Genomic DNA, 23,766 nt, shown 5'->3' on the forward strand with positions numbered 1-23,766 from the left:
CTGGCCATGCACATACTACATCCCTCTCCCTGTAGCTGCCACCATTCAGGCACCTGCAATCTCCTTGACAAAGCCCCCCACCCTCACCTAAGTATTCCCTGTCTTCACTACTCCCTCCTGGAAACCCACCATGTGCCCTCTATAACCTGACCTTGCCATCCTCTCCAGCTGTCAGTAACTGGCACCCGGCATTGAGGAAAAGCACAGCAGCAACAAAGCCACAGTGGGCAGGGAAGGCAGCCAGTCGTGCCCCATCTTGCCAGGCCCACAGTTCCACTGTCCTATCCAGTCGGCCAACAGCCACAACCCGTCCAGAAACATTGAAAGCCAAAGTCCGAACAGAGGCTCCTGGGGCTCCCAGTTCCTACACCAAGAGGCCAAAATGGAAATGCCAGGACTTACTCTCAGCATAAACCCTAAGTTATACAGAATGCAAATGTCCATCATTCCCCATTTCTACTACTGTCCTCATGTGCTTCCTCCCTAGGAGCTACACAGGACCTTACCTTGGTGACTTGGAGGCCATCCACCCGGAAGAAGCTTACACTGCCAGCCCAGCTGCCTGTGGCTACTACCTGCCCCTCAGGGTGGAAGGCAATGCAGTTCAGGGGCTTGGGACAGGTGTGCTGAAAGGCCAGCTGCCCACGGACTGTGTCCCACAGCTAGAGGAAAGAGAGAAGAGGCATCAGGGTATAACTACAGATGTCAGAGTTTCTCAATTCCAAAGCTCTAGGGGCCACCTTGTCCAGTCCCCTACCTCAGTAGGTAAGGCCTCCTGCCCTGTGGAGAGAACAAACTCACAAGGCTGACTCACAGTTTAGGACCACTTTGTCATTACCTTTAGGTGTCCTCCCAGGCACGCAGTGGCCAGCAGCCGGTGGTCTGGGCTCAGGCAGCAGCCAGTGATTTGGTACTGGTGAGCCTTGGTCTGAAGCACCCTGTCCCAGGAAGACAAAGTCAGGCCTCTGGGGCTGCCTGGCCATAGGCCTCATTCCTTTTCCCAAGGAAAGTAAAGGAGGGCCTCACTCAGAGACGTCAGGAAGGAAACCCTTACCGACAACCATGCTGCAGGTCCCAGAGCTCCAAGAGCCCATCGAAGGCAGTAAGGAAAAGGGCACTGTCCGAGAGGAATGCACAGGAGGAGATTCCATCACAGCCACTCACCACAGACTTCTCCTCCTATGAGAGCAAGCAGGAGGCAGGCTCGGGCCACCCTCTCAACCTTCCATGTCCAACCACTCCAGGGCCCAACCAAAAATGAGGCCAAGGCAAAAAGGACTTGAGCCTACAGCTCTCTGCATTCCAGCCATAACACAGCTTCACGTGGGGCTCATGATCTGAGTAGGGACACATCTTTCCAAATCCCATTCCTGTCCCCCGAGTCACAGGTTTTCATGGGTCTGAGGGAGTGGGGTTTCATGCCCATGTACACGGGGTAGAACAATGTGGGTAGGAAGAGGAGAAAGAGGCTGTGGCTGTGGGACTCCCCTCCCCAGCCTAATCTACCATCACCTTCTGCCTCAACTGTTCCCAGAAATGTATAGGAAACATCTCCCTTGTCTTTGCTGAGACTCCTCACTCAACCCAGAGGGCCTACCCTTCTCTGTTGTGTCCCCCTATTTCTATATGACTCACACAGATCTTAGTTATGGCAACAGTTGTGTTTTGGTTCCTTTCTAACCTTGTCTGTGTTATCTCCCAGTATGGCTGATCACTTGGTGACAAAGACAATGTACCAAGACTGAGCTCCTTGCAATACTTTGACCCACTGTGAGGGGAGTCAAGTTGCTGGTCAAACAGGACAATTATGGGTATGCCTGGCTTCTCCAAGGTTTCAGCGAAATCTGTGCCCTGCCTTAAATGTCATACCTGCCAGGTTCTCAGGTCCAACAGGTAAACTGTCCCATTAGCAGTGCCCACAGCTGCTCTTTTTCCACTGGGGCAGAAAGCCACAGCAGTAGGAGATGAGGAAACTCCCAGAGACAGGCTGGAGCTGGAGGGAAAATAGGAAGAAAGAAAGAAACTGAGTGGGAGAAAGCAAGTGGGACTGTATTTCATTTCTGTGCCTGAAATTCCCCTCCGTGGTGATTCTGGTCTGTCCTTTATTCTCCAGTTTCAGAAAGGGCTGTAACTGTTCTCTGTGGGCTTAGCAGGACTTGGCATCAAGGATCTTACTTTTGCTGATCCCCCATGGTCTGGGGTTTATTAAGCCATCGTAGTGTACGCTGGAGGTGCCATCGCTGGGACAGTAAGGGAGCCTGGCAGCAAAGAGGTGAGTCCGGAGGCTGGTTGGCTGCCTGCTGGGACAGGAGTAGCGGGTACTGGCTGAGGACTGGAGCCTGCTGCCGTAGGAAGGTGCGGAATATGGCAACATTAGCCTCAGAGACCATTTGTTCCTCTTCACGGGCTGAAGAAGCTATAAAAGAAAGAAGTGAGGTAGAGTGTCACTGGGGAGTAGAACCCATAACCTCAGCACCAAATAAAATCATATGGTGGGTATTAAACACTAAGTCTCAAAGTGTGGCCCTCTAGCCCCAGATCAGAAAAACCTGCTCAAAGGATAAAGCTTTGAACCCCACTCCAGCCTAGGAAAGCAGTACCTGGAGATCTCAGGATCTACAATTCAAGCAGGTTTCCTAGATCATTTTTTGTGCACTAAATAAGAGTCTGAGAAACTCTAAGAGATTAAAGCAAAAGATCTCCTGAGAATCATTTACCCTTGGCATTTTCAACTTGAAATGGAAATCTGGCTCTTTTTCCCATTATACCTCCTTCTGTGCAGGGCCCTCATGAGCACACTTAGGAGTCCCATATCTCAGAGGAAAAAACCTCCCAGTGACACATCTCACCATAGAGAGCATGAGCCTCCAAGAGCCGAGAGACCAAACCCAATTCCAGGTGTGCAGCCACCACACGGAGACTAGTGAGGAACTCTGCAAGAAGGCCACGGTTCCCGCTCTGCAGCTGGGGAGGTCACATGGGATTCATTAGGAATGTGAAGAGGTTCCCAAGGAGGGATAGTCTGCTCTCAGCCCTACCTGTGCAACCAGGACAAAGGACCTGAAGAAGGAAGGCAGGAAAACTAAAAGGAGAGAGGTAAACGGAATATGGAGGGGCGTAATAGCAGTGGTGATGGTGGTGGAAGTCAAGGGGAGGGGTCTAAGAATAGCCAAAGGCATTACTTGGGAAAAGTGACGATGGGGCCTGGAGACTAACCAGGTGGTAAGGCAGGTCTTCCAGAGCCTCAGGAGGGCAACTTTGAAAGGTGCCTAAGGCATCAGGGCCACAGGTTTTCCAGAGCTGAGCTGTAAGATCAGACATAGAGAAGGGCTCAGTCAGCCCTACAGTATCCCCAAGCCACATCCCTCATGCCTCAGCAGAGTCATCTGCCTGCTGGAGTGGCAAGTGAAGTGTCCAGCAGATAGGGAGTGCCAGTGGGCAGGCCTGGCCTCCAGGTCCAGGTCCCACCCTCAGTACCCAGGCTGATGCGGGCTACAATCACCTGCGATGAGCATGTGTGCCGCCTTCTCCAGCCCTGGCCTCTTCCCATAGCGATGTTTAGCTGCTGTCCTCAGCGGCCCATCAGGGAGGCAAAGGCGGGCACCAGGGCGCTCTAGAGGGCCCTCCCCCAGCAAACTGTCCTCAAGAGAGGAGAGGAAAGGAGAAGAGGGGAAAAGGGAGTCTGTCATTAAGCAACTTGGCACAGCAATGGGCTTCCAGTCCCACCTCAAACAGTGGTAACTAGAGCAGCAGCTCACTCAAGGCTTGGGAAGGAGGCATTGGGACTACAGGAAGGAAGTGTAGGATGAAGAAAGGATTACATGGAGCCCTGGCTTAAGGATGGGAAGGCACAGTGAGGCTGGTGGGAGCTTAGCTGGGGACACTTGTACCTGCGCAAACTCTGGACGAGGTAGGCAAATGGGCCCATGGGATAGGGGTCTCCCTTGTTAGCAGCATCCAGTGCTTCATCCCAGCTCTTAGCCCCGTTGGGAAGATTCTGCCATGCACTCAGCACTGCATGCAGCTGGTCCACAGTCAGACCTGAAAACCCAAGTTCTCTGCAGCCCAAACCAAACCACACAGCGTACCCAACTCTATAGCCCCTGATCCCTCCATCACTGCTGGCTAAGATCCCACCTGAACCAAGGTTATCTGACTCCTGAACCCTCAACCTCTCCCAACTTCCCCAACCACTGACCATTACGTGTGATCTCAAGGGTAGCCAAGGCTTGGGGAAGGACATCATGGCCATGCTCTTGCTCCAGGATGCTCAGGATGTACTGCAGCAGCAGGGGGATAGTTGCAGGCAGGGTCCGAAGTCTCTCAGACACCTGGGAGAGGAAGGAGACTAGTCTTTGTCATTGTAGGAGGGGGAGAGGTAACTTTGGTGTCAGAGTAAGGGAGAACTGACAGAAGAGCAGGAAGGAATGAAAAAGTAGAAAGAAACGGTGGGAGAGAAGTGGTGGCAGGGTGAGGCGAGGATGGGAGTGGGTCATCACAGATGACAAAGTAGGAGAGACTGCAGGTGAGATAAAGTCCAAGAAGCTGAAAGGAGAATGTGAAGTGGGTCAAGACTTAGAGAACGAGGAGCAACCAACCTGTTCGTACAGCGTGAAGAGCCTCAGGTGATCAGTAACCAGGCGCAGGTAGAGGGGCAAGCCTGACCCCCTCTTCACCAGCAGCAGTCGCATCTAGTGAGACCTCAGAAGATTCAGTGTGGGGACCAGGAAGCCGGCCACAGCCTGCTTCTGCCCCCAGCACCAAGCTCACTGCAAGGCAACTCCTCCTCTGAGAGTCCCATCAGAGGACAGGTCCAAGGCATCACCTCAGGACACAATCATCCCTCCCACTTCCCAGCCAGCCTCTCTGTCAGGGAAACTTCCACGGCTTGGCCTGCCCTCTGTAATCACCTCTCTACTTGACCCTCACTCCAACAGGCCACCCACAAGGGGAAAATGTCTGGGTGATTTTACAAGGAAGGAGTCATGGTTATCGTATTAACACCTTCCCCTGCAAGGGAGTTCTTGAGAAAGCACTGCAGCTGTCTCCGTGGGGCAGCTGGCGACCGTAGCACACTACATCCTTGTCACTCCCAGATCCACCCCACATACTCAGTCAGCCCTGGCCTGGGTCCAACCTGGTTGTTAAAAGGTGACTCTTCCAGCCGCTTTCCATACAGTGCCAGCTCCTCTCTCACCAGCTGGGCCCTGGCAGACGGCTCCAGAGGCCCCAGAGCCACCACGTGAGCACCGTGGCTCTGTTCAAGGGTCTCCCCCAGACCTGAGTCACTAGACATGCTCAGCACAAGGTGTACCCACTGGAATAATCAGGCAAAGAACCAGGGAAGTAGGGAAAAGATGGGAGAATAACATTAGAGAGACCCCTCTAATGCCATCCCTCCTTCTCTCCACCCTGCCTCCCACCCCCACTTCCTTCACATACTCACCCGAGGAAGTGACTTTGGGATCCAGTCTGAGATCAGATGCCCATTCTTGTCCACCAACCTGTCGGCCCCATCGATGATCAAGACCAGGGGCTGGTCAGGTTGCAAGCACTGAGCAGCCTTGGGCAGCAGTCTCTGCTGCAGCTCCCACACCAGGCCTCTGTGTGCAGAGGGGAAGCCAAGGTCAGTGGGAGACACAGATGCAGCAACGAGGCTGGCAAACCAGGGGATATGTACCGGTAAGTGCTGGGGAGGGCACTGGGCTCTTGCAGTTTTCTGTGTAGATATGTACAGAGGCGTCTGAGCAGATTGAGGGCAAGACCCTGGTCAGGGCGGGCCCCTGAAAAATGGAAGAAAACTAAGGGGGCCACCTTGGCCCCATCAGGAGCCTGCATGGCTGACACAAGGGATGCCTGCATGGGAAAGGAACAGAATCATGGTCACATTTTATTACATGCCCAAGCACGCCATGCCCCACCTCCTTAGACCATACAGCCCTCCCTCCTTGGGCCCCTGAGACTCATACCAGGAAGGCTGTCTTGCCCTGTCCTGACTGCCCAGTCACCAGGTTCAGCCTTCCACGGGGCAGCATTAGCTGCTGCACTATGTCCCGAAGGAGGCGTGGTCGGGCAGGACTTGGTGGGTTCTGCCGCTGCTGAAAGGTGGCCTGGACCAAGTCATCATCTGGGATGGGCACTGGCTGCTCCATCTGGGCCTTGGGCTGAAGGCACATAGGGCAGTGACTATCCATGTTTTCATGCTCCTCAGGACCCCCACGCCTAAACAGAGCCCCCACCATGCTACTTCCCACACAGGACTACCCAGGCCACTTATACCATCTCCATTCCTCTGGCTATCAGCACTCCTACTGACCTGTAGGTAAAGCTTCTGGATCATATTCCACACATCCTGGAGAACCAACTGCCCAAACTCCTCCAGTCCCCCGACATAGGGCCGGCCAGCTGCTACACCCCCCCATTCACAGGAGTATCTACAGGGAAAGCAAACACAACCACAGTCAGAGTGGTCCTGCCCCCCGCCCCCCATATTCCTGTGTACAGGTTCTCTCTACCTCCCTCAGCTCACCTGCGGCAGGTAATCTCTTTCTGTCTGCTCAGGTAGCTCTTCAGTTCTGAGATCCGAAGTGCAGCCTCTTTAGACTCAGAAATAAAGTCAGGTCTCCAGGCATCTGGCACAGAGCTGAGCACCAAAGACACCCCGAGAATGAGGCTAGACTCAGACCCCAGTCTTCTACCTCCAGTTGTCAGATATGGGTGTGATTCCCTGAAACACCTCAAGTAGAGGTCTCCTGACTTCAGCTCCAAGGCTGACATGGGCTGCAAAGGCATGCTCTCTGAGCACTGTTTCTCTCTGAGTACCGTTTCATAGAGTACTCCTCCTATGCTCTGAATGTTGAGGAGAGAAGACTGAGCCTGTTTGGCCTTCTGGGGATGAAGAATTGGCCCTGGAGTAAACAGAAGATACCTGAGGAAACTGGAATCCCGGAAATAGATGAGAGCTTGGGCAGAGGGCTGTAGGTGTTGGTCCCGATTCAGGAACTGCATCACCTCCATCTCTGTCACAGAGCGCCCTGAAGGGTACTGCTGGACCTGTAGGGAGAAGGCAGAGATACAGGTTCAGTCCAAGGTCATGCAAACCTATCTCTTGAACTCAAAGGCCCCAGGGCTCTCTCATTATAATAAAGACCTTCCCTCCCTTCAGATACATACAAAAAGATATGGCTAACTGTTAATATTACTGAATGCCTGATGTGCGATGAGCATTTTTAAAACACATTTTTACACTGGGCATGGTGGCACAAGCCTATAATCCCAGCAACTCAGGAGAAGCCAGTTCAAAGCCAGCCTCAGCAACTTGGCAAAACCCTCAGCAACTTAGGGAGACCTTGTCTCAAAATTAAAAATAAAAATTAATTAATTAATTAAAAAATAAAAGGAAGGACTGGGAATGTAACTTAGTGGTAAAACACCCCTGGGTTCAATTCTCAGTACATACATATATATATATATATATATATATATATATATATACACACATACATACATATATATTATTTTTTTTAATTCTCATAATAACCCTGCAATGTAGAAGTTGTAGCACCTCTTTAACAGGTAGGAAAATTGAAAATGGGTGAGTACATACTGTTTCCAACAAGGCTGCAACACCTGTGTGTGACAGATGGGAAATCAAAATCCAGATCTCTCTGATGGCAAAACCTAAACAGACCTCTTACCTCTCCCATCTCTTGGCCAATTCCAGAGGTATTTCTCAAAGGAATTTCCTCATGGAGGATCTGGTCAGTCACAGAATCATCTGCCTGTGTTTCACCTCAAGCCTCAAGGACTTGCCTGTGCATGATCCCAGGATTCCTGACAAACGGTGACTTTTTCCCACCTGTTTCGTCCCCAATCCCTCCTCCAACTTTGTCTGCCTTACCCAGGAGAAGTGAGGATGGTCAGGGAGGTTGTAGTTGGGGGGGACGTAGCCATAGCGGGAGCCCAGAATCCCCACAAACAGCTGCGCGTTCTCCACCTCCCCAAGGCACACTTCCAGTTGTCTGTGGGCATGGTTATAGGAAGATGCAGGAGTCACTGAGGCACAGTATCAGGGAACATAGGCACAAATACAGGGGAGACGGGGACCCAGCTCACACTGAGCAAAGTGAAGGCAGGCTACTCTTGATGGCATCCAAGAGGCAACTAACTCCCTGCCTTCAGCCTCATCCAATCTTGCAGCCTCAACCTACCCACCTCAGCTCTAATACTCAAGCCCCTTGGCCCTGACCCAGCCTCTTTTCTCTGTGCCCCCCGATACCTGTTCCTGTGACTCTCCTCCTCAGTGATGCCCCAGCGCAGGTCGATGCCATGAAGGCTGATGCGGTGGGGGGCTGCTCGGGCCTGCAGTGCTGGCAGCACAGACCTCAGCAGCAGGTCACGCTCCCCGTGCATGTCCCGGAAAGTGGATGAAATGAACAGCCGGATGCTGCGCCACCTGGAGGTAAGCAGAGGACTGGGCTCAGGGATAGGCCTAGGGATCGGCCACCTCTCAAATCCCTAAGACACAGCAACAGCCAGGTATCACAGATGGCAGAAGGGCACCCGACAGGCCTCCAAAATGCAGAGCCCTGGAAGTTAAGCTCCACTTGCCATTTCTCCTGCACCCCACCTTTCTCAGCTAAACTTCATCATGTACTTACTATAGGCTTATGACAACACCGTGAGGTAAACACTATCATTATCTCTACTTTACCAATCAAAAAACTATAGCTTTAAGAAATTAAGCAATAAACCCCAAGTTCAAACAGCCACTTGGCAAAGCCAGGAACAAAAGCCAGAGCCCATGGTCCTAAGTATTCTGCCTAAACCCTGGCTATCAGGCCTCCCTGCATCTGACCTCCTTTGCCCGGTAGAGAAAGGTGCAAGTTCACAATTTCTGGTACTAGAGAAGACCTTGTCTGAGAAAGAGGATGCATGGTAGTGAATAAAAGAAGTGCCATTCCAAAAGCCAGAATGTAAGTCTTGGAATTTCTCAAGGTCTTGACTGTAGCCCTCCCAGTTTATGGACACTCTTCACAGAAGCATAGCCTGACCTATACTGGGAAATAGGAGCCAAGGGGCTCAGGGTATCCTCTTCTAGTGGCCGGAGGGTCAGGACCTGGCTCTTCCCCGGAGGTGGTGGAATCTTGAATATTTTGTCCATTTGACCTACATGCTCCAGAAGACGGGAGGCCCCATGCTCTGCAATGAACCTAACGAACAACAACAAAATAAATGAGAGCAGAATATTAGTTGTCACACTCGAAGTCTTCTGAGAACAAGAACAAAAATATGACCAGGTGAGGCCACCCAAGTTAACTTGTTTTTGTTCCTGGAGCTCCTTAAGAAAATGACCAGAAGTAGTGGAAGCAGACTTAAAATAAATGAAACTAAAGAGCCATAAAAATCAAGGAAAAGAGAAGAAACTCAGCTCCAGTCACTCTTACTGTGCATGGTAATCATAAGATTTCTATTGGAGCCACTTGTGGTGACTAAGTAACTATAATCCCAGTTACTCAGGAGGCTAAGGCAGGAGGATCATAAATTCCAGGCCAGGCTGGGCAATTTAGCAAGACCTTGTCTCAAAATAAAATTTAAAAAGGTTTGAGATGTAGCTCAGTGGTAGAGTCCTTGCCTAGTATGTGCAAGGCCCTGAGTTCAATCCCCAACACCACACACAGAAACAAAAAAAATCTGTTGGACTGGGGGAAAACAGGGCTGAGCTAAGGTATAAGATTAAGGCCACCTCAATCTGGGTTCAATCAGCTCTGTATCAGTCATGAAACTCCCTGGAAAAGAAGAATGTGCTTGAGGCTTCCTAATAAGAGTTGAGGGGAGATAGGTGGCATCCAAAGGAAAAGGCAGAGGAGAAAACAAAAAAATGAGATGGCTAGGAGTGGAGATTCTGCTATTCAGAGAAAAGAGATGGGAGTTCCCCTGGATCAGGAATTAAACAGAGACCACAATAAATGTGAAAAGCTCTTAAGTTGTTCCCTTAAAAGCAAATAGTGCAAGCTATCATGTCCCTTTTCCTCTTTCCTACTGTAACACAAACTTGGCTGGATACAAAGATGGCTGCAGCTGAAAGAGCCATCATAAACCATGAGGTGGAAGCTGTTGAGGATGGAGTGATGAGACAGCAAGCACCTAGATCCCTGTAACGCTGCTGCTGCTGTAAAAGAGGAATAAACTTCTATCTTTCTTTTTAAAAGAGGCAAATAGACTACAGGGCACCAATGATCTTCTGGTACTGAGAACTGAACCCAGGGTCACTCCACCACTGAGCTACATTCCCAGTCCTTTTTTAAAAAAATAAAGTTTTTATTAGTGTATTATAGCTATACATAATAGTGTATAATCACTCTTATACACTATTTTGACATAATCACACATGCATGGAATATAATTTGTTCTATTTGGTCCCTAATGCCTCCTCCCTCCCTCCCCTTCTCCCTACCACCTGTTCTCCAGGCCTTCACCCACCTATTTATTGTTTTATAAATTGGTACTTTATAGATATACAAAATCATAGTCTATGTAAAGTCTGAATTCTCTGTGATACATTCACATATGCTCACAGCATAATTTGGTTAACCTCATTCTGCTTTTTTAATTTTGAGATAGGGTCTCACTAAGTTGCTCAGGCTGGCCTCAAAATCTTCAATCCTCTTGTGTCCATCTCTCAAGTAGCTGGGATTACAGTCACACACCACCACACCTAGTGTCAGTCTCTTAAAGACATTTCAACAAAGGCTCCAACCCCACCAGTGTCCACCTTGTACTCACTTCAGTATCCCATCCGTACAGCCTGCAAGTGTCACATCATTGGGATTCAAATTTGGTGATCTGGCAATGGAAGAAGTAGTCAATAAGCAACAGAAACAGTACCTGGGACACAGAGTCACTGTCCCAATACCTGCAGATGTACATCCCACCTCTGCATTTTTAATAGGATTATGTATCTGGGGATGTAGTCAATGCTAGAGCCTGGTACATGTGAGGCCCTGGGACTGAACCCTAGCACTACACACACACACACACACACACACACACACACACACACACACACAGTGTTAGGCACTGGGCTAGATAGAAGGTGTCAGACAAGTGGAAGCTTCCAAGCTTTGGCAGTAGTAGAGTAGAAATATGGATCATTATCTTCTGATACTGGTAGGGAGCATAGGCAATCTTACATGTATTGTGTTTTTCTTAGGCAAACACCAACAAAGAGACACTTGGAATTCACATGCTCCCAGAAAAGCTGTTTGGCTGCATTTAGCATTTCCTCATCCATCACTTGGCCAAAGAGGATGACCCTGTCCACCTGTAAGATGAAAGGAAACCATAGAAGAGAAACTAAAGTGGTCAGGACATCAAGAAAAGAGATCTCTAAGGACTGGGGGATTAGGAGAATTCTGAAAAGAGTGCTAATTGTCTTTTCTGAAAGTACTTAGAATGAGGGAAGCCACTACATTCAGACTTGGGCACATCCAAATGGAGATTGGGGTATAGGCAGTGGTGTGCCGTAGCTAGTTCATTCCAGCTCATGAGAACTGACTGATAAATTTTTCAGCCAGTTATTAAATATCGACATTTTCTTTTATTTTTTGGTGCTGGGGATTGAACCTTGGGCCTTGTGCATGCTAGGCTTGGACTCTACTGCTGAGCCTCAGCCAATGTGCCATTTTAAACATTAAATCATATAAACTTAAAATTAAATAAATTAAGGGTTGGGGATGTATCTCAGTGATACAGTGCTTGTCTAGCATGTACAAGGCCCTCAGTTCCACTCAGCACTGCCAAAAAGAGAAAAGAAAAAGCAAAATAGAAAAATGAATTACATTTAAGACAAAAGTAATAAATCCTCAAAACTTGTCACTTCCTAATTATCTTATTATGTCTTACTATCTACTCTTGAGCTTACTCACATCTCTATCAGTACTGTGGAAATACTATTCAGAGGTATGTGACAGAGTGACATGATGTCAGTAGCTTGAAATCAGCCATGGTAGGACTGCTTTCACTATGGAAACTAGCGAGCACTATTAATCAAGACTTATGTCTCCCGACTGCTGGTTATTCAACATTCATCAGCACACTACTAGGTAAGAGGCTGCAACCAACAGGGAGCTGGACCCTGTACATAGGGTGAAAGATCAGCTTTGAGGGGTAAGGAAATGAGAGGCAGCAGTTGTGTAGGAAAATGTGGGGGAGCAGAGAGTTTCACAGGGACTGAACAGTACTCACAGAGACCCTCTGGACAGCCAAAGACAGTAGGTACTTCCCAAAAGTATGCAGGGGCCATTCATTCTTTTCTTCCAACTCCTGAACGAGAGACTCATGTTACAGGTTCACATAATATGATCCATGCTCTGGTTTGGATATGGTTTGAGTGTGTTCCCCAAGGGTTCAAGTGTAGAAATTTGATCCCCTTTGTGAGGTATTAAGAGGCTAAAAACTCAGTCCAACTATGGAAATAGAAGATGGGGCTTATTGGAAAGTGTTCAGGTCATTGACAGAGCTGCTGCTCTTAGAGAGAACTAAGGTAGCTCTCATGAGACTCCTGAGTTCTTACAAGAAGCAAATTGTTACAAAAGTCTAAGCCTGACCCACAAATTGCTCTCTAGTTTCCCACTTCAGGATGTTATCTCTTCCTCTTGCACAGGCTCTCCACCTAGGTGCTTAGCAGAGTCAATCTGATGCCAGTACCATGCCCTTGAACATCCAGAACTGTGCATGACATTAGGTCTCTTTTCTTTATAAAGTTAGGCCTTCTCAGGTATTTCATCACAGCAAAGAAAACCAAACGAATACAAACAAAAAGGCCCTGGGTTCAATCCCCAGCACCGCAAAAAAAAAAAAAAAAAAAAAAAAAGAAACACCACAGTCTAGTTGGGAAATCTTCAGAACAGTATATATCCATGCCTTTACTAACCATTTAGGCTTTCCCAGGTCTGTGTCCATTTGTGTACTTTTTTTGATGATGGGGGTGGGAATCTGACCTGGACCTGCGCCTGGAGCTTGATGGCAGTCTTCAGGATACCTTCTTCTGCCTTAAGCACTGCAGTCTTCAGCGTGCCTCTTCCACACAGCAAGATATCCACCTGCTCTGCCCGTGCCATCATCATCCCAATCAGCAGCAGCACATAGTTCAGCGGGGGCTGAGGACAAGCATCGGGGTGAAATAAAGCTCCCTTATCTTGGAATCAACCTTCAACCACCCTATCCTGGAGGCCAAACACCTTCACTGCTTTGGGAAATGGAAAAGAGGATGAAATCCCCATTTAGGATGGTCAGTTCCAGTGGGCCTCAGGAAGAGCTGACAGGGATGGGGTGTACAGAAGCCAGGATCCCTGCCCAAATTCAATGCTGGGATAGAGAGAGAGAAGCGAGTGAGATGAATTTTTGGTGACAGAAATTTTAAAAATATGAAATACCAGCCAAATGTGAAATGCTAGTATTGTAATCCATACACAGGACTGAGACCACATCCTAGCAATTGTCACTAAGGAGCCAAGGATGAATACTAGGAAACAACCCAGGTCACTTATTTCAATCTTATTTCCCAAGGAGAACTAGGTCCAGGATCAAGATACCTGTCAGGATCTCCAGCATCCTACCAACCCGTAGGAGGATGCTGTTTGGTTTTTTTACCCCTTGTGTGTTGCTCTTGGGACAGAGCTTATCTGCATCAGCATCTGTCAAGTAGACCAAGAGGGTGCGGCCTGGCAGCGGGGGCAGGCTGTGCTTCACAGAAAGGTTCACAGCAGCCTCCAGGGCCTGTCGATACCGGTCCAGCATCTCAATGTCATAATTCCCCTGTCTGCAAGCAGGAAAGACACAGACACAGGGCTCAGGGGCTTATCTGCCTGCCATTTTGAGGCAGATGGAAAGATAAGAACTCACTGCTCCAACTTACCATGTTCTCTCTTTCTCCTCAAGCACGACCAATTCCTCCCACAGTCTGCCTCCATCACTGCTAATAGAAGCTCCCCTTTGCCCCCTTCTACAGGACTCCTGTCATCTATTCCTATGGCAGGATGAGGAAGTCACCTGGAGAGCCCTCTCAGAAAGCACTTGCCACACTTACCACGGATCCACATCCACATATTTTTAAATTGCATTTTAAAGAACAAATACTAACTCCTTATTCTAAAAACTGACAATTAAAGAAGAAAAGATATTTGTCCTACCTTTCCTATAAAATCTCTATTTCAAGGTAATTAAATAACTTTGGTGTATGAAAGAGACTTTTTTTAAAAATTTCCAGCTAATAAATATGAGCAAATGATGAAAAATTCCTATTCTGCAACTGTCAATGAGGCAATTGGTTCAAAAAAAGATCATAAGTGGATAAGCAATTAACTACAATGAATTAGGCTATCAATCCCCTAAAAGCACTGATCAATCTTAGCATCACCATGGTTTCAAGTGCCAGACTCTTGTCCCTTTTGATCTCATATTTAATCAAGAGGCCCAGAAAGTCTGGTGTTCCCATTCAAATAGCGTACACAGAATCACTTATGAAATTCTTCCAAATAGCTGGGCACAGTGGTGCATGCCTGTAATCCCAATCACTGAAGAGGCTGAGATAGGAGGATCACAAGTTAGAGACCCGCCTCAGCAACTTAGTGAGACCCCATCTGAAAAAAGAAAAAGGGAAAGGGATATAGCTCAGTGGAGGAGTGGCACTGGGTTCAACACCCAGTACAAAAGGAAAGAAAGATTAATTCTTCAACAACAACATAACAAAGGTAAATCTGAATGTATTCAAGTCTTTAGAGTTAATTCCCAGGGTATATGAGATAGAAAAACAAGTTAGAGGGCACCATGAGGAAGTAAACAAATCTAGAACATGGAATATTGTGGGATTCCAGAGCCTGGCTTCCACAGCAAGTCAATGACATAAAACAACTTAAAGATTAAAAGTGATTTAAGAGATGTTCACAAACAAATGCAATGTGTAGACCTTGTGTGGATCCTGATTTGAATAAAACTGTGAGATGATACTTTTTAGATAATTAGGAAATGTGAATAAGGACTAGAAAATTAATGATAATTCCAATGAATTATTTTTAGTTTTATTAGTTATATTAGTGACATTGCAATCATATAAGAAAACATCCTTTTTTTTTTTTTTTTTTTTTTTTTTTTGGTACTGGGGATTGAACCCAGGGTGCTTTGCCACTGAGCTACATCTTAAGCCCTCTGTATCTTCTATTTTGAGACAGGGTCTTGCTTAGTTGCTTAGGGCCTCACTAAGTTGCTGAGGCTGCCTTTGAACTTGTGATCCCCCTGGCTCAGTCCCACAAGCTGCTAGGATTATAGATGAGCACCACTATACTGAGTGAAAATGTCCATTTTTTAAAGAGGTGAAATTTAGAGGGATAAAATAGACTATGTCACATTATTTGGCATTTGTATTATAGTCATCTTCAAAAGAAAGAAATGGAAAAAGAGAAAAGGGAACAGTAAAGAACATGTGATAAAATCTAGAAAAATCACTGAATCCAGCTAATAGTTTTTCATTACTGTTTTGAGTTTTTGTTTTGCTTTGTTTGTTTGTTTATTTTTTCAGTGCTGGGGATTGAGTCCAGGACCTCACGCACACTGGGTGAACACTCTGAGCTACATCCCTAGACCGTGCTGACAGTATTAAAATAGTCTATTACCCTATTCTCATTGCTTATGTACATATTTAAATTTTTTCATTATATTTTTCAATCTAGACAATTCATTAGTCTTTCCCTACACTGTCCAACAGAATTAAATTATAATTAATTAAAATCACACACACACATTTAAAATCTAGTAGGCACATTTATATAAAGTAAAAAGAGCTTGGTATATAGCTCAGTGGTAAACCATTTGCCTAGCTTCTCTGAGACCTTGGGTTCAATTGCCAACACTGTGGAAAAAAATGAAAAGTAAAAAGAAACAGATGCAATTACTTTGTTATTTGATTTCATTTAACCTAACCTATAAAAATTTTCACACCAACATGCAATTAATTCAAAAATTACGCATGAGATATTTTACATTATTTTTTAGACTGTCCTCAAAATCCAGCATATCTTAACTCAGATCAGTGTCTCAACTCAGACCAGCCACACTACAACTGCTAAATAGCCACTCACGGCTAGTGGCTACCACACTGGTCTGGACAGCCATATCATCTGGACAAGTATCAAGGTCAGTCTCAGCAACTTATCAAGACTCTGTCTCAAAATAAAAAACAAAAAAGACTGGGGATGTAGCTCAGTGGTAAAGCAACTGTGGATTCAATCTCTAGTACCAAAAAAAAAAAAAAAAAAAAAAAAGAAATACAAAAAGAGAAAGAAAGAAAAAGACCACTCCATAGGTGTCACAGAGAAGAAAGAAAACCATAAACCAGAGCAGTCAGAGAAGACACCAACATGCACTAAAAGAAAAGGGAGATGCTTCAGAGACAGAAGGGGAGCAATGAAACGATCACTGACAACAGAGTGGAGGCTGGAGGCACAGCTTTGGTTTCAAGACCTCTCTATGGCAAAATGCGAAAGACAAGATGTGCTGGGCTAGAAATGACTGGGACCAAGCAGGTCTGAGTCACAGATGGCCGACAGACAAGCATATCTTGACCAAAAAAATAGCTGGGGCTCCCAGGAGACTCCTGTGCCCTGTCACCATGCCTCTTACTGTCCACTTGAGGCTCCCAGATGGCACACACACACCTGGCCTTGTGTATTTTCAGCTTCTCCCTCTGGAGTTGCTCGTACACCACAGGTATCTTCATTGCTCCTCGCAGCTCCCGACGACTTAAGTTGCAAAGGCTCTTCGAACTGGCAGTCTTCCTGACATTTTTTGAGTTTCTGATCATTATACGCCTCATCAGGTTTGTATTGGAAGGAAAGGGCAATGCTGTATGGGGACAAGTAAATATTTGAGTCAGGAAGCTTCTAGTCCCTCACCTTGTCCCACCAGCACTGTGTCCTGAGCCCTGACCCTTAGGGCTAGGAGGTGTCTGACCTCTGCCTACCCAACACCCTGAGCCTGCAAGGCAAGAGGGTAAAAGTATCAGAGGGGCTATCTCATTTAGACACAAGAGGTAAGCAGCGTTGTAAAAAGGGAGATAATACCTCTATTTCTAAGTTGAGCCTCAAGGTTATCGATGGAATCATGGGCATTAAGGAATCTGAATGGAAACTGCCGACTGTTGATCACCGACTTCTAAAACGCAAGAAAGGGGACATGAGCAGAGGACCAGGGAGGGTGGGGCCACCAGGACCTCAGGGATCAGGACAATGAGGTAACCACTTCATTAGATTTTGGAAAGGCGAGAAAGGGGAAAAAGGACTTAGAGAAGAAATACAGAGAAGGGGGAAGAAGAAAGAAAAAAACGTTGTCACTTTAGAGCATGAGAAGAGGTAAAGACAGGGAAATAACAGGAGCCCCATTTCTTTTATAACATGCTCCCTCTAAAGTCAGTTTAATTACCAAAGGGCCTCTTTCTAGTAAGTCAATGAGCTCAGAAAATAAAAATACAAGTTCTTACCCTGTAATTTCTCAAAGGACTTGCAGGATCCCCAGGCCCGTCTTTCCCAAACGCGTCTACATTTCCACACCTACTTACAGCCCCCATGGAAACAGACTGGTGGCCAAGGCCTTCCTCAGCCATCTGGAAAAGCCTGACTGTAGCAGTGGCACCTCCATATCCCCATCTCATCACGGAGCCACAGGAGACACGTCCCCGACTCGCACCTCATGCTGGAGTCTCTGCAGAATGAGCCCGTGGTGGCGGGCACTGATTCCAACCCGCAGCAGGTTGCACAGGTTCCGAAGCATGGCCATGAAGGGAAGCTTCCCATTGTCTGTGGAAGGCACAAGGTGAGGAAAGCAAATGAGGGATGAGAGAGAGGTCAGAGGCCAGAGCAAGTTCAGAGGTCATGTGAAAAGTTCCAGAGAGAGGGTGTGAGGGACTAAGGTATGATCTATTCTACTCCACCTGTTTTAAAGGTCTGGAAAGATGGAACCAAGATTGGTCAGAAGCGTGGAGCAAAATACCACTGTTTATAGGATAGCTGTTTCAATAAACAACTTACACTTTATCTGCTGACTCTAGCCCTGAGATTGGGTTCAACTGACAAAATGTATTCTCTAGTTTACAGCAATGGTTTCCAAACTCTACAGACAGTTAAAGTGAAATTTCCTAGGGTAGGTTTGTTTATTTATAAGTTCTGTATATGTAGGACATTCGTTAGTTAACACTTCAAGTTGTGATATATATACTCGTGAGATTCACTATTTACCATAACAAATATAAATCCATATTTCAAATAGTTTACTTGACAATTTTTAAAAATTTTTTGGGCCAACTTCTTATAAGATCCGATTATTCATTATTTTTCACTTAAATATAGGTAAAAAAGACTTACACTGTAAGTACAACTTCATGTTTGTTTTTTTCTTATTGTTCGCTTGTCCCTGTGATAATAGTATTATCCTCTTCTACCATAATCTCTTAATAATAATCTTTTTAAGATAGGTCAATTTTAGAGGTTTTGTTTGGTTAATGCTGAATATCATTCGAATACATAGTACTGTATGTACTATATTATCATATAATATTGGACTAGGTGACTATATGGTTTCCATCTGCATGGAAACAGTCTTTACATTCTTTTCTTTCTTTCTTTCTTTCTTTTCTTTCTTTCTTTCTCTCTCTCTCTCTCTCTTTCTCTCTTTCTCTCTCTCTCTCCCCCTTCCTTCCTTCCTTCCTCCCTCCCTCCCTCCCTTCTTTCCTTCCTTCCTTCCTTCCTTTCTTTTTTTGTAGTACTGAGGATCAAACCCAGGACCTTGCACATGCTAAATAAGTGCTCTACCACTGCACTACATCCCAGGTCCTCATTCTTTTCTTTTAAACCAAAATGAATATAAATAGGAAGTGTGACCTTTCTTTCCTGCATACTCCCAGAGGTGCATTCAGACTGCTTTAGATACCAGGCCTGTGAGACTTGCACTCTAAGTACCCAACCTGAGTACTAGCCCACACCACCAGCAGCTTCTACTCAGAGGATGGTGGCACCTTTTGAAGGGGTAGATAGAAGCTTCCAGTCTTCTGAAAGTCTTAGGATTCTCCAGTCATAATTCTTTTTTGGTGCTGGGGATTAAACCCAGGGCTATAGGCATGCTAAGCCTGCATTCTACCACTGAGCTACACTCTTAGCCAAACAAATGCTTTTTTTTAATGTATATTTTATATTTGTTCTAATTAGTTATACGTGACAGTAGAATGCATTTTGACACACTGTACACAAATGGAGCATAATTTCTCATTCCTCTGGCTGTACAAATGTTGTTTTTGAGACAGAATCTTGCTATGCTGTCTAGGCTGGTCTCAAACTCGTGGGCTCACAATAGCTGGGACTATAGGCAGGCACCACTAGGCCTGACTCCAGTCATAATTCTGATTCACAAACTGTATGGAACAATGGTTACCTAACATACTATAAATGATGTTAGGTAACTAAGGCACTTCTGCATCCATTATCAACTCAAGTTTTAAAAGTTTCTTTTTTTCTTTTTTGCAGTGCTGGGGATTGAAGCCAGGGTCTTGTGCTTACAAGGCAAGCACTCTACCAACTGAGCTATATCGCCAGCCCCACAACTCAAGTTTTAATCAACTGTTGCTAGAGAAACTGTATGAAAGGCTTTCTAGATAATTTTTTATAGGAAATAAGGTCATACTTATAACATTAGAATATTAGACATTAGAAAATTTCTTTCAAATTGAGAAATTTGCTGACTTAATTCCAAAAAATGTTTATTATTTATAAATGTTTATTATTTATGAAACCTACAGTCTCCAAGAATGAGTCTATACCTAACTATATTTTATCTTATTTTTTTACTTTATACTTATATATTTTATATTTCCTTTACTTATATTTATTTGTGTGTGTATATAGATAATTTTCTTTCTGTAATACTTGGGACTGAACCCAGGGGCATTCTGCCACTGACCTACATCCCCAGTCCTTTTTATTTTTTATTTTGCAACAAGGTCTCAATGAGTTGCCCAGGCCAGCCTCAAACTTGTTGTTCTACTGCATCAGTCTCCCAAATAGCTGGATTATAGGTCTGTACCACCATATTGGGTTGACTATATATTTATATTTATGCATTTCCTAAAGTACATAATATATTAGTACAAGAATATAATTTTTTTTTTTTTTTTTTTTTTTGGTACCAAGTATTGGTACCACGGGCATTTCACCAGCCACATCCCCAGCCTTTTTTATTTTTTTATTTTGAGACAGGAACTGGCCAAGTTGCTTCTGGCCTGGATGAGTTGCTGGAACTGGTTTTGAACTTTTGATCCTCCTGCCTCAGCCTCCCAAGTCACTGGGATTACAGGTATGGGTCACCCACCATGCCCAACCAACACAGTTTAAATTTTCAGGGTCAGTGGTTCTCAAACAGAGGGAGGAAGTCGAGATGGTACCCACAGAATCTTCTGCCTATACCAGCTGCCAGCCAGGCTCCTTTATCCTTAACTTATTTCAGTCAGACAGGGTGTGTGTATATGTGTGTTTTAATTCCTAGGTGATTCTGATACACACACCACCAGTGATACCTACCTGCACAGTGAGAAAGAGTGACAAGCAGTTGGAGAAATTCAGGATGCCTTGAGTACAATCTATGATGGACAGTGCACAGAGTAAAAAGTAAAAGATATCTGGGTTTCTAAAGTCCCAAAATATGAAGTTAAAAAACTTGGTCAAAAGGTCTAAAATTAGATGTTTTTCAACAAGGAGAAAATTACTTTAAATTTTCAAAGAGAAAACTAAATGCAAGCAAGATATATATATATATATATATATATATATATATATATATATACACATACACACACATATACATGTATATATGTGTGTATATAAATACACATACACACACGTGTGTGTGTGTGTATATACACACATATGAAAATAGAAAGAGCCTTCTATAGTTAAATTGAAAAAAAAATACCACAGAGAAAAAGGGTAACTTGGTTCTTCCCAATGTAAATTTTTTTCCTTTTTCAGAGTGGACAAATTACCTAAAACTCCCATGAACTAAACATGAGTTTCTGTAGAGATTCCAATATGTCAAAAGCCAGCCCACCTTGTTTGAAATGAGTTAATGTTGATATGTGTATAGAGAAGAGGTATCACTTATGTCATAAGTTGGTAAAAACTTGTGTATCATCTAAACACAGCTGGAATAATGATCTATGATGCCAACACTACTCAAAGTAAGCACCACTGTCCACTTAGTGTAGTCAATGGTATACCTTATAAATCCGATTTTCAGGATGCAGCTACCAGGCAAGAGAAGAACTGCACCATACCACAGAAATCTCAAAACCAGGGTCTAAAATGTAGTGGCTTAAATGAAGAAGAGAACAAGGGAGCGCAATGGCCAAGGTCACCCTACCAATGAGTTCCTCCCAAACGGAAGCTTTGTTCCCCCGCAGGCTCAGTTCCCGTTCCCAGGTCTCTGGCCGAGAGAGCTTCATCCGTCTCCCAGCTCTGCTAGAATCCCACGGCCCAGGGAGGCCACTCCGAGAAAAGAGCTGTAGGTTGGAAGGGTACCTAGAACAGAGAAGAAAGAGCTTCTCATTCCAAATAACAGAAAATGAAAAAGGGAAGATGAGTCAGTCAAAGACAGTCATATTTACAGGCCATGCCTGCCCAAACTCATGTCACTGGGGTTGAGAATTCCCATGATTGGACCATGGGTGTTGAACTGTGTTCAAGTCACCTTGATGGGTGTATGTTTGGGCTGTAGCTTCTCACCTGTAGCCCAGCAGGGCTTGGACATGCTGGGCAGGCTCGTGGATATGCAGGCGCTGTACCAACTTCTTCAAGGTGAACCTCGGCTGATTCTTTTTCTCTGGCACTGCATTGTAGGTGGCCTCAAACTGTGGAAACAGCCCCAAGTCCCACAGAGGACACTTCGCTAGAATCAGGGACTTTCTTTGGAAATCAGAACCTGAGACCATCCTATACCTATGAGACAATTTCTTTCCCCCAAATAGATTTGGGCAAAGAATAGGAATAGAGAGTAAAAATCTATAGCAACAAAAGTTTCCATGATAAATAAAAGAAAAAAAGAAAAGATAGGAGCCCATGAGCTGGGCACAGTGATGTACCTGGACCTGGCTCCTCGGGAGGTTGAGACAAGAGGGTCACTGTGCCCAAGAGTTTGAGGACAGCCTGAACAACATAGACCCAATTTAAAGAAAGAAAAGCAGGGTTTTGGGGGGTCCCTGTGTTTCATTCACACAAGACTGAGTTAACAGTAGTTAACATGGGATGATGGACATGTAAAAACAAAGATGGAAACAGAGTGAACAGAGAACATCCTTGTTCTCAGAGGGAGGGAAAGGGAAAAGCAGCTCTTGTTTAAGTCACAGAGCTTCTGAACACGAAAGTGGAAGTGTTATGGTCTGGATGTGAGGTGTCCCCCAAAAGCTCACGTGTGAGACAATGCAAGAAATTCAGAGGTGAAATGATTGGGTTATGAGAGCCTTAGCCCATCGGGATTAACTGAATGGTAACTGAAGGGGAAAGGGCATGGCCAGAGGAGGTGGTGTTGGGGGGGGGCATATCTTTGGGGTACATAGTTGGTATCTGGTGAATGGAGTCTCTCTCTGCTTCCTGATCTATGTGTGAGTCACTTCTCTCCACTACACTCTTCTGCCATGATGTTCTGCCTCACCTCAAGCCCTGAGGAATGGAACCAGTTGCCTATCGACTTCTGAAACTATAAGCCCCCAAATAAACTTTTTCTCCTCTACAGTTCTTGTCAGGTCTTTTAGTCACAACAGCAAAAAGGCTGACTAAAACGGGAGGCATCGGCACAATGCAGGCTGTGAGTAGTTTAAAAGCTCAAAGAATCTTCTATGGCAGATGAGCTAAGTTTAGGATACATTAATAGAATGAGGGGAAAAAAAGAGTTGACCAACTGGGAATGGGTTATTTCTTGTAATATCAATATATATTTTCTTAATAACCTGTTTTGATGATGATGGTGATAACAGAACAAGGGACTCACCTTAATCTGTTCATTTTCAAGAGGCCGAAGGCACCTCGGGAAATTTCTCTTTTTCTCAGAAAATAGAGGCTCTGTCCTCTGTAGGAAAAGGAGAAGCAGTTTCAAACAGGGAACTGGAAGTTATCCTTGGAGACAACCAATCCCTGCTCTTTCTACCCATCTCCTCTGAACCTCTCAGACTCCTTTAGTTCCTGGTGTAGAAACATGTCAGACTCTTAGTGTAGGACCCTGGGATCACCACATTCTTTTGTTCCTTCCTTCCCCGAGCAAAGGGGCCTAGATTGTGAATGACCAGGACAGAGGCAGGGACTGACTGGAGGGCGAGGTGGCCGGTGGGGGCGTCTCTTGGCACGATGCTTTCGCGGATTGTACTTAGCCAGCTGGTATTCATCAAACTGTGCAAATTTGTCTGTCATAGCAGCACGGAGGCAGGCAGGCAGGGGCACCAGCTTTTCCTGGTCTCCTTCAGCCAGGCTCTGTCAGAGAGAGAAGAGCATCAGAAGCAAGACCCAACCAGACCCTCCGAAACAAAACAAGGCTATGGTGTTAGGAAACCACCAAATAGGGAGCAGGTTCCTAGCACCAGTTCTAAAATGACAATTTCTGTGGTTCTGGGCAAGTCAGTGTCTTCTCCGGTTTTTGTTTTCTTTATTACAAACATGAGGTCCAGAATAAGACATTTTTTTT

The 23,766-nt window shown here is 45.6% G+C and overlaps 1 protein-coding gene across 3 annotated transcripts in view; it reads right to left on the reverse strand.

Moving 5' to 3' along the window:
- Positions 1-23,766, reverse strand: part of Tep1 (telomerase associated protein 1) — a 39,884-nt gene that overhangs the window by 8,247 nt on the left and 7,871 nt on the right. For 2 of the 3 annotated variants that reach the window (XM_047540096.1, XM_047540097.1), the window contains exons 6-39: positions 23,394-23,555; positions 23,080-23,157; positions 21,819-21,943; positions 21,457-21,614; positions 17,740-17,849; positions 17,118-17,208; positions 16,713-16,899; positions 13,654-13,822; positions 13,002-13,160; positions 12,247-12,324; positions 11,193-11,323; positions 10,786-10,845; positions 9,054-9,212; positions 8,279-8,455; positions 7,901-8,021; positions 6,929-7,053; positions 6,530-6,643; positions 6,317-6,434; positions 5,970-6,164; positions 5,681-5,856; positions 5,447-5,603; positions 5,138-5,317; positions 4,599-4,691; positions 4,199-4,331; positions 3,891-4,041; positions 3,503-3,636; positions 3,217-3,305; positions 2,850-2,964; positions 2,176-2,416; positions 1,870-1,993; positions 1,055-1,179; positions 839-938; positions 507-662; positions 152-364 (exon numbers count right to left, since the gene is read on the reverse strand). In XM_047540096.1, the coding sequence (XP_047396052.1) occupies positions 152-364; positions 507-662; positions 839-938; positions 1,055-1,179; positions 1,870-1,993; positions 2,176-2,416; positions 2,850-2,964; positions 3,217-3,305; positions 3,503-3,636; positions 3,891-4,041; positions 4,199-4,331; positions 4,599-4,691; positions 5,138-5,317; positions 5,447-5,603; positions 5,681-5,856; positions 5,970-6,164; positions 6,317-6,434; positions 6,530-6,643; positions 6,929-7,053; positions 7,901-8,021; positions 8,279-8,455; positions 9,054-9,212; positions 10,786-10,845; positions 11,193-11,323; positions 12,247-12,324; positions 13,002-13,160; positions 13,654-13,822; positions 16,713-16,899; positions 17,118-17,208; positions 17,740-17,849; positions 21,457-21,614; positions 21,819-21,943; positions 23,080-23,157; positions 23,394-23,555 (4,704 nt within the window). The remainder of the gene's footprint in view (positions 1-151; positions 365-506; positions 663-838; positions 939-1,054; positions 1,180-1,869; positions 1,994-2,175; positions 2,417-2,849; positions 2,965-3,216; positions 3,306-3,502; positions 3,637-3,890; positions 4,042-4,198; positions 4,332-4,598; positions 4,692-5,137; positions 5,318-5,446; positions 5,604-5,680; positions 5,857-5,969; positions 6,165-6,316; positions 6,435-6,529; positions 6,644-6,928; positions 7,054-7,900; positions 8,022-8,278; positions 8,456-9,053; positions 9,213-10,785; positions 10,846-11,192; positions 11,324-12,246; positions 12,325-13,001; positions 13,161-13,653; positions 13,823-16,712; positions 16,900-17,117; positions 17,209-17,739; positions 17,850-21,456; positions 21,615-21,818; positions 21,944-23,079; positions 23,158-23,393; positions 23,556-23,766) is intronic. The other variant, XM_047540098.1, reaches the window with a different exon arrangement.

The sequence above is a fragment of the Sciurus carolinensis genome, chromosome 2, assembly GCF_902686445.1.
Source record: "Sciurus carolinensis chromosome 2, mSciCar1.2, whole genome shotgun sequence".
NCBI lineage: Eukaryota > Metazoa > Chordata > Mammalia > Rodentia > Sciuridae > Sciurus > Sciurus carolinensis.